Consider the following 20,335-nt stretch of genomic DNA (forward strand, 5'->3'; position numbering starts at 1 on the left):
GATTCACACACACACACACACACACACACACACACACACACACACACACACACACACACACACACACACACACACCTGTATGAGGTGCAGAGACTCCAGGTTTATTTTCTACTCCTCTTTTCCCAGACAGCAGCTTCTTGCCCCAGTTTTTACTTTTGTATGCCACCAGCTTCCTCCAGCTCTTTCATATAAAGGGCGCCCTTGTTTTATCCTCAGATTTATCTCTGAGGTTCTGTCAGTCTGTGTCCCAGTTGCACTAGAAACTACGAAGACAGAAAAGATTTCCACTATAGACTTTTGTTATGCATCATGAAACTGCTCAGGGTTTTCTTTTAATTACAGAAAAACATAAATACAAAAATATACAATCATGGATAAAATTGTTGTTACAAGGGATGTAAACAATTAATTGTGAATTAAATTGCCATCCATCGAATTAACTAACAGAGTTCATTTAGACCTTTTTTCACTGTTGTATTTTGGCCTCCATCCTGAAGAGGGCGCCATTGGTCAACTTTAAGTGAAAACATATGATACAGAATTAAAGATGGCGGCCATGCAGAACAGGAAAGAGAAACAGTTCAAATTGAGTCCAGTGTTGAGATGCAAGATGCATTTTATTTACAGCGTGTTCTTCTCCTTTTGTTCAACAACATATTAGCGCCGTTGTATGAAGAGAAAAAAGGAGAAAATTTCCACCTAAAAATTTCTAAAATTTTAAGCGTAGAAAATTTTCTCCTTTTGCAACTCTCAAATTTCCACATTTTTCTTTCTGCCAAAAAATATAATTTCTGATATTGATCTAAAAATTCAATTTTTTTCTTGCAAATTTAAATTTTTTTAACTCAGAAATTGCAAAATTCTCAAAGAAAATTTGTGAGACTAATGTACATTTTTTTAGTTATTTCTTGCAAAATTTTTGACTTTTGAAAAGCAGACATTTCAAAATTTTTCTAGGAAACTTCTTAATTTGTTTCTACCTTTCACAGTCCTATTACTCATAAAGTGTCCCAGTCAAAAACCAACAACAATAATAAGAGAGAAAATTGGAGGTAAAATTTTCAGTCATACTTTCACCATGTTGCTCATTTGTTTATAAGTGTCGCAGTTTCAAACAAACAATTTAGTAAACTAAATATGTCCCTAACAGCTACATTTTTATTTAACAAACTAAATACAATATTTAGTTTGAAAACTAAATATTTAGTTAGCAATCTAAATGTTTAGTTTGTAAACTAAATAATTAGCTTGCTAGCTTATTTAAACTGTAAATTTGAATGACATAGCAACTGGAACTGAAAAGTATTGCTGTTGATTTTTGACTGTGATGGCATCCCATAATCTTCTGTTTTATCACGTCCAAACTTGAATCTGAAAGTCTAAACAACAGAGAACTAGAATAAGTTTTCAGCTTCTTCAGTACTACGTTTCCCATAATTCCACTTCTCGGCGCTGGCTGATGACGCAGAAAGGCTGCTGCTGTAACCTTGCTCTGTTGTGTTGTTTTCAGATGTGAGTTTGACGTTAAAACTTTCTTAAACTGTTCGGGGTTTTCGGCGTTTCTCCGCAGCCATGAGCAGATATATTCTACCGGTTTCCGTGTTCGGTACGGTGGCCGGAAGTGCCGTTTTAATCAAGTGAGTAACTCAGAATAATGCGACTGGAACTGTCAGGATTTTACACACAACCTGCTGTCACATTTTATTATTTTAGCTCCTATAGTTGCCATTCTCTTTGTGTTGTAGCAGAATTAGAGGTTCTGTAGCCACAGAAAACATAATAATTCAGATTATTAGAGTAAATGAATGGATTGTGTGATTACAGCCAGACTTTTAGGATCAGTAACACTTTGTTGTATCCAGACACGAACTGACATGTATCCCAAACTTTATTTATCCCAAATGAATATTAGATATTGTAACTAATATAATCTAAACACCTTTTAAAAGTTGCTGTGGATGGTGATGTTGTGGGCAGACAGATTCTCCAGTAGCAGTCAGTCTTGCAGTGAATCTCAAGAGGCTCCTGACTGAAGACTAATGCTAGCAGCTCACAATTCCACCACAAGAAGTCCTGGACTAAACCATAAGGTGTTAGCTGCCTTGTGCTATAAAAATGAAACTTAATTGATTAACTATTGCTGCTAATCCGTGTCCTTTGCTTTTGCTGCTCCATTTGGATGCAGTAGGGCATAAGGTCTTTGTCTGTTGTGATGGATGGAAGAGTTGATTTGAACTTCCTTCTTTTTAAGATTTGGTGTTGCAGTTCAGGTATAATTTGAGCGTTTGAGATGCTAATGTAAGTTTCATAAAATTTTTGACTTTTCAAACTCAGAAATTTCCCTGCGTTTTCCAGAAGATTTCTGATGAATCTAAAAATTTCTCAGTTCTTTGGCAGGAATTTACTCTTCCTGTTGTACAATTCACTATGGCATATTTATTACTGTTATTACTGTTATCTTATCACTGTATATTTTCATATAATAGAAAGGTACCCCACACTTTTCAGTTTTTTTATTCACAAAAGATTGAGAAAATTTGTTTTTGAGTGGAAAAGGTGAATTTTAATTGGTTTTCCAGGAACCGTGTGACTGGGGGCCGCTGTCCCAGCAAGGCTGGGATTAAAGGGAAGACCGTCGTGATAACTGGCGCGAACACGGGCATCGGGAAGGAGACGGCTAGAGAACTGGCCAACAGAGGTCTGGAGACACAGCAGTTCTTGACTTATTCTGGGTGTTTCTTGCTAGTAGCTGTGTTTAAAAAAAATATATATTTTTTTTTGATAAAAAGTTTTGACAGGTGATCAGGTGTTTTAATTATTATTATTATTAGTTTTTGGCCGTATCAAATTGGTGTATTTCTCAGAACAGTGACATCATCCCAGTGACATGATCAACAACCAGATTCTGCCACTGTCACAAACCATGAAGAAGACTATAACAGGAAGTAGTTGGAGGACGATGTTTATTTATATTTAATGATTTATCATGTGATCAAACTTATTCACATGTGATCTTAATTACGTTTCTTATTTACCTGAAATACCGCAATTGCAATTTCTTTTTAATTAGCGGAATATTTGTTTCAAGCTTTACAAACACCGCATTGAATCTGCTGAGGGATTTCTTATGGCCTGCTAGCATAACCGTTAGCATAGCCGTTAGATGCTCCCGTTGTCTTTTTTTTGCTCTGTTGGTCATTGTCTCATTGACCGGTGGCGATGCTACTAAACACGATGAATATTGTTTCATTCACAAGCACGTAGCGAATTTATAATAATATAATAGTGTTAAAGTGGGAGCTTCAGAAAGCGCGATCCGCCATAATGGAAAAGAAGAAGAAGAAAGTACGGCCACTTCATCTTGCGGTCAAACCGGAAGTCCCCAACATTAATGGAATATCATTGACATTTGTAATGGAAACGCGGCTTCTGACACACTGTTTCTTGCCTCTTCAGGGGGCCGGATCATTATGGGATGCCGCGACATGGAGAAATGCGAAGCGGCAGCGAAGGAGATCCGAGGGAAGACGCTGAACCCGCATGTTTATGCGTGCCAGCTGGACCTTGCCTCCATGAAGTCCATCCGAGAGTTCGCAGAAAGAATCAATCAAGGTGCAAAAAACCCCCAAACCAAACCGAAGAAACATGAGACAGAGTTTCTAACGAACCTGCTTTTTTATTGCAGAGGAGAAGAGCGTGGACATTTTGATAAACAACGCCGGAGTCATGCGGTGTCCGGCGGGGAAGACGGAGGACGGCTTCGACATGCAGCTGGGAGTGAACCATTTAGGTAGAGGCCGATACGTGTTTTCATCCAACTTCACTAAAAGCACAAAACAAACGAAGAGAAAGCATTATAAAAGAGAAATGGTTTTCCAGACATTTTCACTGTTACAAATCTGAAAAGTGTGGCGTGTTTCTCAGCCACTTACCAAGAAGAACCAGAGGAGATTTTTTTTCCTCAGGGGGAATTTCCTCATATTTTCCAGCATTTTATTTTCAAAATATTTCTTTTTATCAAACACAACAGAACAGTCCAACTATTTTTAAATATGATGTTTGCTAACTCCACTAGCCAAAAAGCAGAGCTGGGTAGTAACTAGTTACTGTTACTCAATTACATTTACTTGAGTAACTTTTATGAAAAAAAATACTTTTAGGAGTATTTTTGCTACACTGAAGTTTTTTACTTTTACTTGAGCAATTTTATTATTATTTTTTATTTATTTTTATTATGAAGTATTTCGTCTCTTACTTGAGTAAAATTTTCTAATTTTCTCCTCTGAATGAACAACAAACTATTTTAACCCAAAATCTACCAGACACAGACCTGCAGTTTCTGTTAAAGTTTTATAAGTTTCTTTTATTGAAAGAAACTGATTTGGAAAAATTTTCTTTTGTCTTTTTTTGTTACTTATATGAATTATTGTAATTTTGGGCTTTAAAAATGTAATGTTTATTTCTCTCTAATCTGTGACTGCATCTTATTTTTATGACTTTTTTAAATATGCTGTACAAATCAACGTGATTGAACTTGATTTATTGAAAAGCTTTAAATATGGAAAATAAATCAACATAACAGCAAATAAAATGAATTATAAACAAAATTGTCCTTCAAAAAAGGGCTAGTTGAGACCAAAGCACCAGACTGAAGAGTTTTATCATCCAGCTTCTGGTAAAAAGAGAAAAACAATAAACCATGCAGGTGGAAATGATTGAATTTGTTTTAATCTATCATGCGTTTAATTGATTTATTGCCTATTTGCTAGCAGTAAAAAAGCTTTCTCTAAAACTGTAAACCTATTCCAAGCCTCTGACTTCCTCCAGGCCACTTCTTGTTGACGAACCTCCTGCTGGAGAAGCTGAAAGACTCCGCCCCCAGTCGTGTGATCAACCTGGCCTCGCTCGCCCACATCGTCGGAAAGATCGACTTCGACGACCTGAACTGGGAGAGGAAGAAATTCGACACGAAGCAGGCGTACTGCCAGAGCAAACTCGCCAATGTTCTGTTCACCAGGGAGCTCGCCAAGCGGCTAGAAGGCGAGTCCTCTGGCTGCTGTGTTCAGTGTGGGAGGCGGTCCGGCCTGCGATGAGCGCGGTGTTCTAACCTGAGGTGTGTGTGTGTGTGTGTGAAAGGCACCGGAGTGACAGTGAACGCCGTGCACCCTGGGGTCGTAGCCACGGACCTTGGCAGACACACCGGCCTGCACCAGTCGCAGTTCTCCACCACCGTTCTCAGTGAGTCTCTGCTGAACTGTTCATTAGGTTTTTAATAGAGAAACATCTGAAAAGTGTGGCCTGCACCTGTTTTCAGACTAGATTTGTCACTGGTCACTTAAAAAAAAAAGTCACTATAGTTGTCGTTTGTTGAATTTTTAAAACTGTTTCTGAATTTGTTGCTCGTCTCTGGTGGATCTGAGAAGTTGCTAAATATAGCCACAAAAGATAAATTAAACTGTGAACCTGGTAACACCCTCCGCTCCTTCCAACTATTAGCCACGCCCACATAATCTCTTAGCCCACATTGGTGAAATGTTTCAGAAATTCTTTGTGGGCGGAGCTTAACTTTTATATCGGGTTTAGATTCACTTTAAATTGAAAACATTTTAGTTCTCCACTACTTTATGTTTAGCTATGATCAGAAATCCTAACAAAATCTGCTGATATTTCTGATTATAGGTGAAAATAATCAGAGACTATTTGCTGTTAGCCTCCTCTTCCTCATCCTCTTCCTCAGGCCCGTTCTTCTCCATGCTGGTGAAGAGTCCGGAGCTCGGCGCCCACCCCAGCGTGTTTCTGGCCGTGGCAGAGGAAATGGCGGGCGTGACGGGTCGCTACTACGATGTGATGACGGAGAAGGAACCGGCGCCGCAGGCGCTGGACGACGCGGCGGCGCGGCGGCTGTGGGAGGTTAGCAGCAGGCTGGTGGGCCTGCAGGCCGACACGCCGCCTCAAGCCACAACCGGACTCACAGAACCAGAACCAGCTGGAAGTTAGCTTCACTTAAAACAAGGGGGTACAAACTGTGGCCATTTTGTGGCCATTCGATTAATTTTCAGTTGAACCCAACTGCAGTTCAAGAACTAAACTTTTTCTTTTAATCTTTTAAAATATTAAGTGAGACGAAAATTAACCAAAAATTTTACTCAAGTAAGAGTAAAACTACTTCAAAAGTTAGGGGTAAAGCGGGATTTAAAGTTACCCTTTAAATAAAAAGGCAGAAAGTTTAATTAAAGATGGTGAATGTTTAAAATAATCACTTTGCTCAGGGACTCTGTACTACTGTGTTGGAGTTTCTGTTAAATAAAGTTGGCCTACAGCGCCCCCTGTCTCCCAAACATTTACAAGCTGCTGCTTAAAAATAAATGACATGAAGCCTCAGCTGTAGAAAACTGGCAATTAATTTAATTTTGTTTGGAAAATTTTATATTCACAAATATAATTGATCATCTTCACTTTTTGTGCTATGTTTATTTGAATGTTGTAGGTCACTTAATATTTTTAATTTATTCTAATGTTTGTAATGTTTGCTTTTTGGGGGGTTTGTACCGTTGTTGTAGAAGTCTATACTCCTGGCACATTTTATTTCATATTCTGTTTCTCATTTTTTCTAAGCAAAGGTGTTTTTTTCAATAAAAAACAAAAACGAGTGAAATATATTTTAGTATATTTTTTAAATTACTTTTATTTGGGTTTGTCATCTCATGATGTTTGGATCCTGGTTGTTCATCATGGAGGCAAAAAAGAATTAAAATGTAGAAAGAAAACAAATTTGACTTCTGATGAGTATTTCTTCTCTGGGTGTATGGAGCTAAATTGGGGCCACAAAGTTGGTTCAAAAGAAAAATGTTGTGATTATAAAATATTATTTTGAAACTTGGAAAAAAAACTTGAATCTGAGAAGTAGTTTGAACTTTTTTACATGTTTTCTTCTGTTTCAAGTATTTTTGTTCAGTTTTGAACTTTTTTCAGTTTCAAAATATTTTTAGTTTAATTCTTTTTAACAAACTCTATGGCCCCTATTTAGTTCCATACATCCAGAATAGTTGTACTTTTCTTACGTTTCAAATCTTTCTTAAATTGTATTTTAAACATTCTTTTCAGTTTCAAATATTTTTTGTTCCATTTTTAAGATATTTTTCTTTTGAACAAACTTTATGGCACCAGTTTAGCGCCATATGGATGCGTTTTAAAGCAGCAAATCCAGTTAGGGAACCACTCGGCTTGCTGATGCTCTCAGACACATCAGAGAGCAAATTACCCTCGGTTTCCATTTCACGGAGCTTTTTATTGTTGCGGAAACTCCCGACGGGTCGTGCGGCTCTAACGGAGACTGATGAGCATCAACCGGAAACAGGAAACCCGGATCGGTTGGTTCGGTGTCGGTTTACAGGAGGAGAAACTCTCCGGTGCCGACAGAGAAGCTGATCGTTACTGGAGATGAAAGAAACAGTCACTGGTTTTCAGTCCAGAGTCAAATCGTCTCAGATCCTCAGAAAAATATATTTTAATTCCGATTTTTTAAAAATCAATATACGACGCGGTATCAGGGCCTTTGTAGACAGAAAAAATGAGATTTCCGCCAAAAAATTAATTTTTTTTAGATTAATTTTATGAAGAAGAATCTTAGATATTTCTGAGATGGAAAAGTCGAAATTTTGCTCGAAGAAACAGCTATTTCTGAGTCTCACAAATATATATATATATTTTTACTTTTCCAGCTCAGAAAATAAAATATTTTCTAGAAAATTTCTGAGATTAATTTTGAAATTTGTTGGTTTTTTTCTAGCATATTTTTGACGCTTAGAGGTCAGAAATTAAATTTTGTTCTAGAACATTTCTGAGACTAATCTAAAAATGTCTGAGTTTTTGTTAGCAAATTTTCGATTAATCAAACTCAGAAGTTTTCAAGTTTTTTCTAGCAAATTTCTGATTCGATTTTTTGGCAGAAATTTATTATTACTTTTTTCTATCTGCGCCATAAAATATTACTACAAGAATAATATTACGATTTATTCTCGTATTATTTTCTATCATTTTATTTCTCTGTTTTCCATGTGTGTGTTTTTTTTAAAGGATAGATTTAATACTCCGTCGTAGTAATGAGACCTTTAGGAACAGAAATAAACAATTACAGGAAAATACTTCATTACCCAGAATGCATCAGTGGAATTACTGCGACTGCGTTTAAAGTCCGAGGTCCATGTTGTGCTCCTGCAGAGCTTGAGGAACCGATCTGAAGAAGTTCTCTGTGACAAATTTGGGTTTTAGTTTGTTTTTCTTCAGTCACGCTGAACAGAACCAGAATCAGAACCGAAACCCGCTCATTTCTTGGAACAACCGAACTGACAGAAACCACTTTAACTGGACCGCAGAGAACAGAGTGAGTTAAAGGCTGTTAAATTCACTTAAGTTTAAGTTTACATTTTATAGAGATGTCTGTAATAAACTAGAGGAATGTTTGACTTTGAGGCCAAAATTTAGTAAAATAAACAACAATATTAAGTGTTTCTTTGCTTCCCAGTTTGATCCTTTTAAGCTCAAACTGGGATGTACTGGAAACCCGAACACAGCAGCAGGGACTTGCAACGCTTTGGAAAAGTTTTCACAGCCCTTTTTTACATTTTGTTGCAGAAAATTCTCTGGGTTTCTGGAAAAGTTGTGCATAGGTAGAAAATGGATTCATTATTTTTTCTCTATCTAGTTTTTAGGTTTTTAATAAAGAAAACAACAGCAAGTATGAAATACTGGAAGTTTGCTCAACAAAACGGAAATCCTCCAGACCACTAGGGGGAGTCTGCAGTAAGAAAAAACTCAAATATGCTGGAGTTCTATAATTTTGTGAAAACATGAAGTATAACGTACCTTTTCTTTCTTCTTCCAACTTTCTTCTCATCCTGTCTTTCCTGTTTCTGGTTCCATAGGATTTGGTGATGGTCTCCCTCTAGTGGTCTGGAGGACTTTGCAGAGCTTCATACGTGCTGATGTTCTAATTATTTGTGTAACTTTTTAAAATTTGTTTTTGTGTATTTTGGAGTTTGAATCATGCATGTTTGCCTCGCCTTTCACAGTTTGCTGTGTGTTTCCATCTGCCAGCCTCCGTACATTATAAACTGGATTTAGCCTCTAATACAATCACTTTGATTCCTTCTGGGGTTTTTCATCAGCATGGCAGAACACAGAAGAACAGAAGAGCTTCCTGAAGATGTTGGTTCAGATGACTGCTTGGCTTCATACACACACATCTACAGCCCAGATTTACTAAAGTAAGCTTAGTATATAATCAAATACTTATTTGTTTACTTGTGATTTCTTGGATATATGCTGTATTTTCGTTACACTGCTTAAAAGAGATGTAATGTTCTTGTTTTGTTTAAGAGATCAAGTTGCTTTCATCACAGGAGGCGGATCTGGAATAGGACTTCGTATCGCTGAGATCTTCATGAGGTGAAAGATTTCCTGTTCTGTTTTAATCTGCTGTTAATAAAGGCTGGGAACAAAAAAAACATTATTATTATTTTAGCACATTGGCAACAGTGGAAATAATGTTTGTGTTCCACTATAGTTAACTTTAATCTGCAACATTTATATTAACTATAGTTAACTATATTAACTATAGTTAACTATATTAACTATAGCTAATACTGGCCAGTAGTGATGATGGGAATCAACATTGTTGAAATTAGCACTTTAGCATTAGCTTCCACTGAGTAAAGTGTTGGTGTAGCGCTTTAGCTTTAATGAAGCTAATGATTGGTGCTTTAGGGTTAGCACTCACTACTGATGTTTGGGTATAAACACATGGTTGAATTTAACGATTTAGCATTAGATTCTGCTAAATACAATGGTGGTGTAGCATGTTAGCACTGTCTTCAAATAAATATCATGCTATTATAGACTTTCACATTAGTGGAACTATTGTTTATTAGTGTTTTAGAGTTAGTGCAGGTAACATTTTAGCTAACAATGCCCGCTAGTGGTGGTGGGTTGGTAGTTTTTGTTAAATATCATGTTGGTGTAGCAGTTTAGCTTAGCTTCTGCTAAATACCATGGTATTGTAGTGTTTTAGCATTAGTTAATGCTAAATAACATGTTGGTGTCACATTTTAGCATCAACTTCTGCTAAATATCTTGTTGATATCAAAGTTCAATAATTATTTATTATCTTTCTTTTCCAGACATGGTTGTGACACGGTGATCGCTAGCAGGAACCTGGACAAGCTGAAAGAGGTTTCCTCATTATCTGCCCAGTTCTGGTTGAATATTATCTATGTGCCACAGCTCTGTGTCGACTTCATGAAAATGTTTTCTAGGCGGCGGTGAAGCTGTCGGCTGCTTCAGGACGACGCTGCCTCCCTCTGCGGATCGATGTGAGGCAGCCTGACGGCATCGCAGCCGCTGTGGACGAGACGCTGAGGGAGTTTGGCCGTTTAGACATCTTGATCAACAGTACGTGATTTATCCCGCATCGCGGTTCTGTTCACCTGAATTCCACCCAAAATGATACAATTTTAATGAAGCAGAGTTCACTGGGAAAGTAGAGCAAACGTCGCAGATAGCCACTTTATTCAACCGAACGCTCATTTTCTCTCAGTATTCCTTTAAATTATAGCAATAAAATAAGCAGCATTCTCATTTCAAAAAACCTTTTTTGCTAAATTATTAAATAAATACACATGAACTCAACAAAAACATGTTTATTGTTTTTAATCTGTTATTCAGCCATCAGATTGGTGCAAAGTTCAACTTTGCAATGTTTCAGGAACTCCTGATCATTCATGGAGAATATAGAGGACCAAAACTGACATAATTAAAAATAAAAGCAGAAGTATATGTATTAGATTTTTTCTTCTCCACACACATTCCTTTTCACCAATAAATGTTTGTTTTTTCTATCCCTTTATATGTGTGTCTTTGTCAAGAAATGTATATAAGGAAAAACAAAATATATATTTACTTCCGCTTTTATTTTTCATTATGTCAGTTGTGGTCCTCTGTACATAAATCCCTCTTTAGAAACAGTAAAGAAAACTGATTTAACACAGATGCTGCTGGAAACTTCCTCTGTCCTGCCTCTGCACTCTCTTTCAACGCTTTCAAAACCGTCCTGGAGATCGACACCATGGGAACGTTCAACACCAGCAAGGTGGTTTATGAGAAATGGTTCAAGGTACGGGACTCCATCTGCGTTGTTTTCATAAAAACAAAAACATTTTTATTCCTCAAAATGTGCTTTAATCTGCAACATTTCACTTTAAATCAATGAAAACATATCTGCCATTATTAGAAAGGAAGTGGACATTTTGACTTGGATCCAGTTTTAAAGACACTGATTCTGACCAAACGCATGTAAACTTCTGAATTCAAAGACAGTTGCAAAAAATGTCTGAAAACAATGTTTTTGCCAATATGTCTGGCATTTAGCAAATATAAATAGTTTTATTAATTCCAATGAAGCTAAATCAAGGAAAGTTTGGTCTGATTTTACTCCAGACAGCAGCTGCGTTTCCATTGATCATATAACTGTAGGATTTGAAATTTTGAAAGAAATTTGTTTAACGGAAAAACGCGAATTAAAAAAACAACTTGTTTTTGTATAAAAAGTAAAAAAGTTTTTATGTAAATCATATTGAATTTATTTCGCAAAACTGCAGTAGAAATACTTTTTTTCCTCTTCGTACGAGTCACATGACCAGCAAACAGGACATTACTACTGGCAGAAACGACAAAGATGACAAGAGGAAGTGTTGTAACTGAATTACTTGCATCTTTTAAAGGGGCAGTATCATGTAAATTTGACTTTTTTTAGCTGCTAAAAGAGGGCAGTAAGTTTGCTAAATGTTTTTCAGTGAATTATCCTCTTCATGCTAACGCTAATGAGTGCGGCTGCTTTCCCAGGATCATGGCGGCAACGTGGTGAATGTCTCGGCCACGCTGGCGTACCGAGGGCAGGCCCTGCAGGTTCACGCTGGCTCTGCCAAGGCAGCAAACGGTGGGAGCATTCCTGGTTTTATTTCCTGTTTTAATGTGAGAATGATGAATAAATAAATGACAGGAAGCTGCTGCTGCTGCTGCTGCTGCTGTGTTCTAGATGCTATGACGAAGCACCTGGCGGTGGAGTGGGGGCCCAGCGGAGTACGGGTCAATGCCGTGGCCCCCGGTCCGATCTCTGGTACCGAGGGTTACCGCAAACTCGGTAAACATTGAACCCATTAGATTAGTGGTGCGACTTAATTAAAGTTTTTTAATTAATAGCAAATTTAATCATAAACCTACGTATGGAAAAATGAGCAACATTTTCAATTTAAAAACCCATTTTTGCTGCTAAATTAGTAAGTAGTTAAACATATGAGCTCAACAACAGATATTTATTGTTTTTAATCTGTTATTCAGCTGAAATTTCCAACTTGTGAAACTCAGAAATTCAAAAGTCAAAAATTTGCGACTTTTGGAGAAAAAAACAATTCTAGAAAGTTTCTAAAATTACTGTCAACATTTCAGATTTTTTTTTCATATTTTCTAATTTTGTAGCACCGAAACGTTTGAGTCTTTTTGTGCAAATCTTTGACTTTTGGAGCTCAGAAATCTTCTTGTTTTTTCAGAAAATGTCCGAGATTCATCTAAAAATGTAAACGTATTGTCAAGCAAATGTTTGTCTTAGTTTTTCTAAAAGGAAAATTCTAGATTAATCTAAAAATTTCAAAACTTCTTTTCTTAAAAATTTTCAAACTTTTAAAACTTTGAAATTTTTATGTTTTTTTTCTGGAAAATTTTTTGAAATCTCAAAATTTCTGAGTTCTTTCTGGCAAATTTTTTCTTTTGGACCTCAGAAATTCCCCCCTTTTTTTTTTAATGTAGAAGATTTTTTAGCAGAAATTTTTTGCTCCGTGGTAGAAAACATGCCTGACTTGCTTTCCGTTGTTTCCCAAACACCCAGGCGGTCCTGCTGCCGAGGCCGCGGGTTCGTTCCAGGCCGTTCCTCTGCAGCGAGCCGGTAACAAGACAGAGATGGCCCACTGCGCCCTCTTCCTGGCCAGCCGAGCGTCTTCCTACGTGACGGGCGCCATCTTGGTGGCGGACGGCGGGGCGTGGCTGACCTCGCCCAACGACGTCTCGGCGCTGCTGGGTATAGCCGCCTCTAAACGCGCTAAGCTGTGAGTCCTCCTCCTGACCAGGTGGGTAGGAGGAGGTGCAGCTTCTGGAGAAACGTTCCTACGGAGAAAGGCTCTGATTCTGTCCAGACAGAAATATGATATCTGATAATTATATTTATTTTGCTCCTACAGGTTACTGGTCGCCGGAAAAGAGGAAGGACAAGTGATCAGGAGAAATCAGGACCTTTCTAAAGAAATTAAGCAACTTATGGACAATGTTTGATGTTTATTATGCATTCTGCTGCTTTAGGTGTTGGAAGGTTTCTAGTAGAGAAGAACACAAATAAATTATGTTCATATTGTTTATAAGGAATTACAACTATGCATTAGGATTAAAAAATTAGTAAATTTCAGCCAAAAAATGTGAGATATTTCTTAGAAAAAAAAATTCTGAGTTTCAGAGTTGAAAATTTGCTTTAAAAAAACTCAAACATTTTGATATTAATTTCTGACATTTTCTTGATAAACCTCTGACATTTCTGAGTTCAAAAAGTGAAAAATCTGCTAGAAATTTTTTTTAGAGATTTTATAGAAAAAACTTGGAAATTCTAAAGTCTAATTTTTGAATTTAAAATTTTAAAATGTCAAAAATTTGCAAAAGAAAAAAAAATCTGAAGTTTTTAGATTAATCACAGACATTTTCTAGAAAATATTCTGAAACACCAGAGCTTGAAAAATTTTAAATTATCAAGAAAAAACTGAAATTCGGAGATTAATTTCAAAAATGTTCTAAAACTATGTTGGAAATTCAAATGTCAAAAATTTGTGAGTCCTGGAAAATTTTTGAGTTAGAAACATTGAAAATTTTTAAACTCAGAAATTTCATAGTTTTTTGCTTTTTGTTTTTAGAAAATTTCTGAAATTACTTTAAAAAGTTGTGAGTTTTAAAAGTCAAAAATTTGCTGGAAAAAAAACATAGAAACCTGAAAATTAAAAAAAAAATCCTGGGATTGATCTAAAATTGCAAAAGTTTTTTTTCCTGAGCAAAGTTTTTACATTTCAAAAAAATCTTAGAAATCTTGAAATTTTTCAGTGTTTTGGCAGAAATTTGCTCCTCTTTTTTCTGTCTACGGAAATATGCTGTGGTAGGTAAAGCAACAATCCAGCTGTCAGTACTGTAAAACATTTCCTTTGATTTATTCAGTAATAAAAATCTTTCTATTCAGTTGTTGCTGTATGACAACTTGCTTTCTCTCCAGTCTCTTCAGATTGTTGGGTAGAAATGGAAACTTACTGCAAATCATTTTTTGAAATTGGTAAATAATAAAAAAAACACCAGTATCTACAAAATAGTTTAAAGCTGGAATTTAATTTAAATGGTTTAAAATGTGATTCGGTCTTAATGTGATGCAGTTCTGCTGACAGTCAGAAGGGGGAGCCAGAATGCTGTAGATCAGGGGTCTCAAACTCCAGTCCTCGAGGGCCGCAGTCCTGCAACTTTTAGATGTGCCTCTGCTGCACCACCTGACTAGAATAATTAGGTCATTAAGGCTCTGGAGAACTGATCTACACAAGGAGGAGGTAATGAAGCCGTTTCATTCCAGCGTTTTGTACCTGTGGTACATCTAAAACCTGCAGGACTGCGGCCCTGGAGGACTGGAGTTTGAGACCCCTGCTGTAAATACTTCTACAAGCAGCTCAGTGGCTCATTATTATGAAACGAAACATCGCCCTGTTTTTTTTTTATTATCTTACTGTAAGTAAGCTATTGGCTTTGAAGAAAGTCATAAACAATTATCTGGATATGATTATAGTGACTCAGTGGTGTGACTCTGTTTTAAGTTTAAGACAGCAAAAATGTATGAATGTATGTGTGTGTTTATATATGTGCATTAGGGACAGTGAAGATGTATTAAAGTCACTAAAGTAAATTTCTTATCAGAAATTTTAGTAAATATCTGCTAAAAAATAAAAACATTTCTAGTAAAAACAACATATTTTCTCAGCCACAAAAGTTGAAAATTTGCTAGAAAAAAATTTGTGACTAATCTCAGAAATTTTCTAGAAAAAAGGGAAATTCTTGAGTTTCAAAAGTCAAAATTTTTAACATTTGAAGGGTTTTTCTATGAAATTTTCAACTTCTCAAACTCAGAAATTTGGATGATGAAAATGCATGAACGCATGAAAGATCTCTTGTAGCCGTCTGAATTACAGTGAATATATTTGGTTTTATTTTTAAAGATTTATTTTTATTTTATTTTTGGAAGAAGATGCGTATGTATGCCTTTTTATGATCTAAACATGATTCTTCGGGGGTGGCCATATTTCGAGAGGGTGTCATGGCCCCCTGGGGCCCCACTTGGTATCCCCCCTGCCCTAGCCGACCTAAAACACAACAAATGGTTTAATGCGGTTTAAAATCTTCCAGTGAGCAGAAAAGGTTATATATATATTTTAGAAGCACTGTATGTAAATATGCGGTTTCCATTGAACATCGGCGTTATGTTGTGTAAAACAACTTCCGGTGGAAAGCTGCTATGGAACCTCACACTGCGGGGTATTTTCTATGCGTGCGTCTGACGTCATCGCTGAGCGTATGCGGCTGGAGGAGGAGGAGGCGGAGGAGGAGGATGGGACACTGCTGATGCTGATGCGAGAGCTTTCTCTGTCTGTGATCAACATCGGTGGACAGAACCTCGCGTCATGGATCTACCTGACCTCATTTGAACACCTTAGTTTTATTTTTCTGGAGAAGGAGAGGCGCTGATCCGGAGAACGACGCCGGATCTGAGGAGGAAATAACGGTTTCGACTCGTCACTCTTCTCTTCTCCTGGCCTGTCTCGGCTGACACAGGTGGACAGAGCGGGGAGGGGGACGTTTAAAAAAAGGAAACGGAAGGAAATGAAGACATAGCGTTGGATTATAAGATCCAAAAAGGAGAAACTGACCATTTTCGCTAATTAGGGCTAAAATGTTAACCTGTTAGCAGTCTAGTGGGCTAATTTGTGTAGCTAGTCGGCTAGCAGCCGCCTCGACCAATGGCCGCGGAGAAGGTAGATGCTCGAAGGAGGAGTTAGAGCCAGTTGTCCGGCATAAACACGGCGGCTCCGGGGCTGGACAACCCCAGCAGCTGGAGCTCGTTTCGGCTTCGTGTAGCGCTAATTACCGTTTGAGGTGCAGCCGCTGGTGCTGGTTTCGGCTCGGAGGCGTCATGTCGGCGGTTTAGCGGCTCGCAGGCCGTGAGGGAAGGAAGCGTGCTGATGTTGGATGTTTTCTGGCTCAGCAACCATGACAGAAAACCAGGCTGTGAGTGAAAACATGTCTTATGCGTTAAGGTAACGTTTTAGAAGTGTGGGTTTGTTTTTTGTTTTAATAAACGGAACTGATATTTTGACTCTTGTTCACTGGAAATTCAAAGTTTCAACCATTGAAAACATGGCAGTGAATTTGAAAAGCTGCTTCCTAACGATAGAGGTTGTGTAGATGGAGCCTACAGTTGTTTCTGGCCCTTTGGGGCATGCTCAGTGGGAGCCAGAGCAGCCATTTCCGCTGGGATTTCAACCAGTGGATCCAGACTGTGGAGGTGTTCTGAGTCCCAGCAGTACTGGTCAGACTGGTTTGGACTTCAGGAAAGGTGACTATGACGATGCAACGCCTCAGAAAAGTGTGGAAAAGCCTGTGGCCCTGGAGGACCTCATCACAGTCTCGGCTTTTTCCTGTGGGGATCTGCAGCTGGAAGGAAAACAAGCCAGCGCTTATCTGCAAGGGTTGACTTTAACTGAAAGTTTTGAGGAAATCAGCGACAGCACTTTGTCGTGGCTCTTCTCTCCAACTCTGACTGATGTGATGGGGAAGGAGTTGACTTTAAAAGCAGATTCCCATGAGGAATCCAACGCCGTCGCTGATCAGGGCGACCTAATAAGCCTCGGCTCTCCTTTTAACATCTCCAGGAGGAATTCTGGAGAGCCGTTTCTGCTGGTTGACCTCTCTGGGGTCACCCAGGACTCGCCCAGCGAGTTAAACGCTCAGATTGCAGAGGAGCAGGCAGCGCTCCCTCCCTCTCAGACTTTGTCACCTGAAACCGGAGACAAAGGTTTATTCCCTGATCAAGTGACTAATCTGCCTTTAACCAGCAGCTCTGCTGAGAGCTGCCATTCGCCACCTTTGTTGGATTTTGACAGTCCTGCTTCTGTTGTACCAAAAAATGAGGCTCAGTCTGCTGTAATCGGCCATGTTCCTTCAGAGGAAAGGAGTGAAAACGATGAAGACTCTGTGGATTTGATGGAAGACCGAAGTAGTTTCGCTGCTAAAACGCGATCAAACCAGGAGGAAATGGCTCTGGATCTGTATTTGACTGCTGAGGAGGTTCATGATGATGATGATGATGATGGTGGTTCAGAGGAGAGGCAGCATCAGGTGGCGTCTTTTGATTTAAACCTTCCTCCTCCTCCGGCGGCAGTGGGAAACGCCAGACAAGACGACGTGTCTTCTCTGAAAGCGGTGTTCGACGCCTTGGACCAAGACGGAGATGGGTTCGTCCGCGTCGAGGAGTTTTTGGAGTTTGCGGCGGCCTATGGGGCAGATCAGGTGAGATGGCCGTTTCTCTTTTCAGGAGCCGCCTCTGATCGGAGCGAAGCGCCGAGTAAAATGATCCACAGATCCATTTATTATTGATTCTCTGAGAGTCCGACTGCAGGAAGCCTGTTTAGCTCATCCGCTTAAAAACATCATCAGTTCCTGTCTGGGGTTTAGGCTGTTACTGAATCAAACATACACTTCTGAAACGGTTAATTGGATCCGTCATGATTAATCGACTATTTTAGTAAGTGATTAATCATTAACTGGAGTATACAGACTCAAAAAATAGGCCTTTTGCTGGACAAAAGCCTTCAGAGTAGTAATTGAGCCAAAACTGTACAGAATGTATACATATTTTCTATTTAAGATGGAAACTCTTTTGTCTGTAATGTTCTTCCCACTGGTAGTTTTAGCTTCACCTGGTTCAGGTTTATAAAAATAATGCTATGGCGTTGTAGGAAATAAAATGTGTAATTTCTCATGTGGTGAATCAATGCTGATATTAGCAGGATGTTTGTTTCTGATGGGGATTTAAAATCTGCCAAGCATGTTGTCATTAATTCAAACCGAAACGCATCAATACGACACAGATTCATCTTTTCATTTCCACTTCCTGTGGTTTGGGATAATCTGGTGGTGTGACTACTATGTCCACCCCTTCAAGCCTTTATCTTTACTGCTAATAAAATAAAAATGTAAAATATATTTCTAATTTAGAGATTTATTTTGAATGAAAATGGGACAGATTGCAGTTCCAGGCTGATCACTTTAAAAACTCTGATCAGCCAATTTAAACATTTTTAATAACTGACACTGTTGGGTATTATAAGGTCACAATAACCCTAAAATGTTTCTGTTTTATTTGATTAGAGACGTTGAACCACGCCTGTGAAACAATACAAAGTTGTTTTGAACATTTGAGTATTTCTGTCCAAACTTGGACAGTGGCTGATTTTCTGACCTTTTTGTGGATAAGATCGATTTCACGTGTAAGAATCGGCCGAACTGAAGGAAATTATTTTTAGTTTAATTTTCCAATCTGCTTGTTTATGTGGCTTTACAGTAATCAAGAGGCCCGGCTCTTTGTTTGCATATTTTCTATGCGAAACAAACGTGCATAATCAACAATTAAGCTTAATTTCAAGTAAAAAAAAAACATTAGTATTTTTATCAACCAAATCCACTCGCTTACTTGATTTATAGGAAGCGTTAAACTTTAAATGTATCAGAATTTTTGAGTGATTTCAAATCGGTAATATTTAGAAAATTTTTTGTCCTATAATATACTAATAGGACAACATTTAAAATATTTTTTCAGCTTTTTTTTTTGAGTGGTTGGTTATTTATATTAGCATGAGCTGCTGTGTGATAGTCATTGTAAATCAGTTACATAGTTGACATGTGAAACTAGCATTAGCAAAGGGCTGAATAACATCACTACCATTTAAGTCTATCAATTACTTAGTTTTTATATGTATATATATATATATATATATATATATATATATATACATTTATTTGGCATTTCCTGTTTTTATCCACAGTTTTTACTCTGTTTATTGTTAAGCAGTTATGAGACTCAATGGTGAAATCTTAAACTGCCTCTGCTCCAGTTACTCGGCAGGTCGTTGCTAGGCAACCAAAGAGAGAGTGAGTTGATTGCACCAGCCTAGCTAGCTAGCTGTGAGAGGTTGAGCAGCTAAAGCTTTTCCTCTGCCTACTTCTCCCAGAATGCTGTGTGGTTATTGAATATTCAATCAGATGTGTTATCTATTGATATTGATTGCATATCTATCGCGATGCATATTAGAGTATTGCCCAACCATCCTTTAGCATCTTTGATGATTGTCATTGAGAGTCTGTGTTGAACTCAGCTAACAGTTGCTAACAGCATCTTCCATGGCTGAAAGAGGTTAAAATCAAAATCAGTAATGGCGTAATTACTGAAGAGTGTGTTGTTAACCTGGTATCACTGGCTGAACTGGCGCTGATGTTTCAGACCCTCTGGTCCGTTTCAAACAGGCCTCAACTTGTTGATGTTGTACCCAGTTTGGTCGCCCTGCTAAATCTTTTGAATCTCTTCTCTCGGGTCGAAGCCCCCGTTTGGCCACACGTCTGTCTCCCCGGTTAGAAATGTGAAGGATTAGGACTGAAATGTTTTCTCATGAGTCAGACTGTCCACCAACTGAAAACCTGTTGGATAACTTTATTTTGAAGGGCTGATTTTTCCAAATTTCCCAGTAGCCACTTGAATGTCGGTATGACGGCCATTTTCCAACACCCTTTTTAACCAACCATTGCCTTAAAATGTCACTCATTTTCATGACTTGGATGAACTTGATGTCACACAATGTGTTTTTGATGCTGTCATTTTATTTATACAATTTTAAAGTGATATGTACCAAAATAGACCACCAAAACTGAAACTGAGGATGTTGCTGTTTGTCAGACGACCCACATCAGTCGTCAACTGGAGGAGATCATGTGACAGACTGAGGTACAGTCATCTTAATGGTTAGCTTTAGCCTTTTTATATTTAGACATTTTATTTGTAGCTCTTTCTGAAAGCTTTACAGAAATCAAGCACTGAAGTACATCAAACAAGCTCAGCGGTTTGGTATTAACTTCTAATATTTTGTGTAGCATTAGTTTCCGCTAATAT

At 38.0% G+C, this 20,335-nt stretch overlaps 3 protein-coding genes across 7 annotated transcripts in view; all 3 read left to right on the forward strand.

Annotated features, from left to right (window-relative positions):
- Window positions 1–1,436: 1,436 nt before the first annotated feature.
- Window positions 1,437–6,767, forward strand: LOC116727717 (retinol dehydrogenase 13). 2 transcript variants are annotated; one of them, XM_032575323.1, is made up of 7 exons: window positions 1,437–1,512; window positions 2,580–2,698; window positions 3,457–3,612; window positions 3,686–3,790; window positions 4,828–5,040; window positions 5,137–5,238; window positions 5,738–6,767. In XM_032575323.1, exons 1-7 carry the CDS (start codon window positions 1,460–1,462, stop codon window positions 5,995–5,997), a joined length of 1,008 nt encoding a protein of 335 aa, XP_032431214.1. In that variant the 5' UTR covers window positions 1,437–1,459; the 3' UTR covers window positions 5,998–6,767. The 2 variants fall into 2 exon arrangements, with proteins under 2 accessions (XP_032431214.1, XP_032431213.1); XM_032575322.1 differs by having other exon boundaries at window positions 1,447–1,637.
- Window positions 6,768–8,166: 1,399 nt separating this feature from the next.
- Window positions 8,167–13,532, forward strand: decr2 (2,4-dienoyl CoA reductase 2, peroxisomal). Of its 2 annotated transcripts, none has more exons than XM_032573354.1 (10): window positions 8,167–8,383; window positions 9,168–9,266; window positions 9,379–9,447; window positions 10,179–10,230; window positions 10,314–10,449; window positions 11,046–11,170; window positions 11,899–11,992; window positions 12,092–12,196; window positions 12,938–13,126; window positions 13,287–13,532. In XM_032573354.1, the coding sequence occupies exons 2-10, from the start codon at window positions 9,169–9,171 to the stop codon at window positions 13,319–13,321; spliced, it is 903 nt and encodes a 300-aa protein (XP_032429245.1). In that variant the 5' UTR covers window positions 8,167–8,383; window position 9,168; the 3' UTR covers window positions 13,322–13,532. The 2 variants fall into 2 exon arrangements, with proteins under 2 accessions (XP_032429245.1, XP_032429246.1); XM_032573355.1 differs by having other exon boundaries at window positions 8,168–8,383; window positions 12,938–13,175.
- A 2,172-nt stretch (window positions 13,533–15,704) lies between these two features.
- Window positions 15,705–20,335, forward strand: part of rab11fip3 (RAB11 family interacting protein 3 (class II)) — a 33,058-nt gene continuing 28,427 nt past the window's right edge. For all 3 annotated transcript variants that reach the window (XM_032574218.1, XM_032574220.1, XM_032574219.1), the window contains exon 1: window positions 15,705–17,682. In XM_032574218.1, coding sequence (XP_032430109.1) covers window positions 16,579–17,682 — 1,104 coding nt within the window. In that variant the 5' untranslated portion in view covers window positions 15,705–16,578. The remainder of the gene's footprint in view (window positions 17,683–20,335) is intronic.

The sequence above is a fragment of the Xiphophorus hellerii genome, chromosome 10 (genome assembly GCF_003331165.1).
Source record: "Xiphophorus hellerii strain 12219 chromosome 10, Xiphophorus_hellerii-4.1, whole genome shotgun sequence".
Lineage (NCBI taxonomy): Eukaryota > Metazoa > Chordata > Actinopteri > Cyprinodontiformes > Poeciliidae > Xiphophorus > Xiphophorus hellerii.

Excerpts from the sequence above, each read along its gene's own strand:
- LOC116727717 (XM_032575322.1), top strand. The coding sequence starts at position 1,573 with ATGAGCAGATATATTCTACCGGTTTCCGTGTTCGGTACGGTGGCCGGA. Across the intron at positions 3,613-3,685 it reads CGCAGAAAGAATCAATCAAG|AGGAGAAGAGCGTGGACATT; the intron begins GTGCAAAAAACC and ends TTTTTATTGCAG. Across the intron at positions 3,791-4,827 it reads GCTGGGAGTGAACCATTTAG|GCCACTTCTTGTTGACGAAC; the intron begins GTAGAGGCCGAT and ends GACTTCCTCCAG.
- decr2 (XM_032573354.1), top strand. The coding sequence starts at position 9,169 with ATGGCAGAACACAGAAGAACAGAAGAGCTTCCTGAAGATGTTGGTTCA. Across the intron at positions 9,448-10,178 it reads ATCGCTGAGATCTTCATGAG|ACATGGTTGTGACACGGTGA; the intron begins GTGAAAGATTTC and ends TTTCTTTTCCAG. Across the intron at positions 10,231-10,313 it reads ACCTGGACAAGCTGAAAGAG|GCGGCGGTGAAGCTGTCGGC; the intron begins GTTTCCTCATTA and ends AATGTTTTCTAG.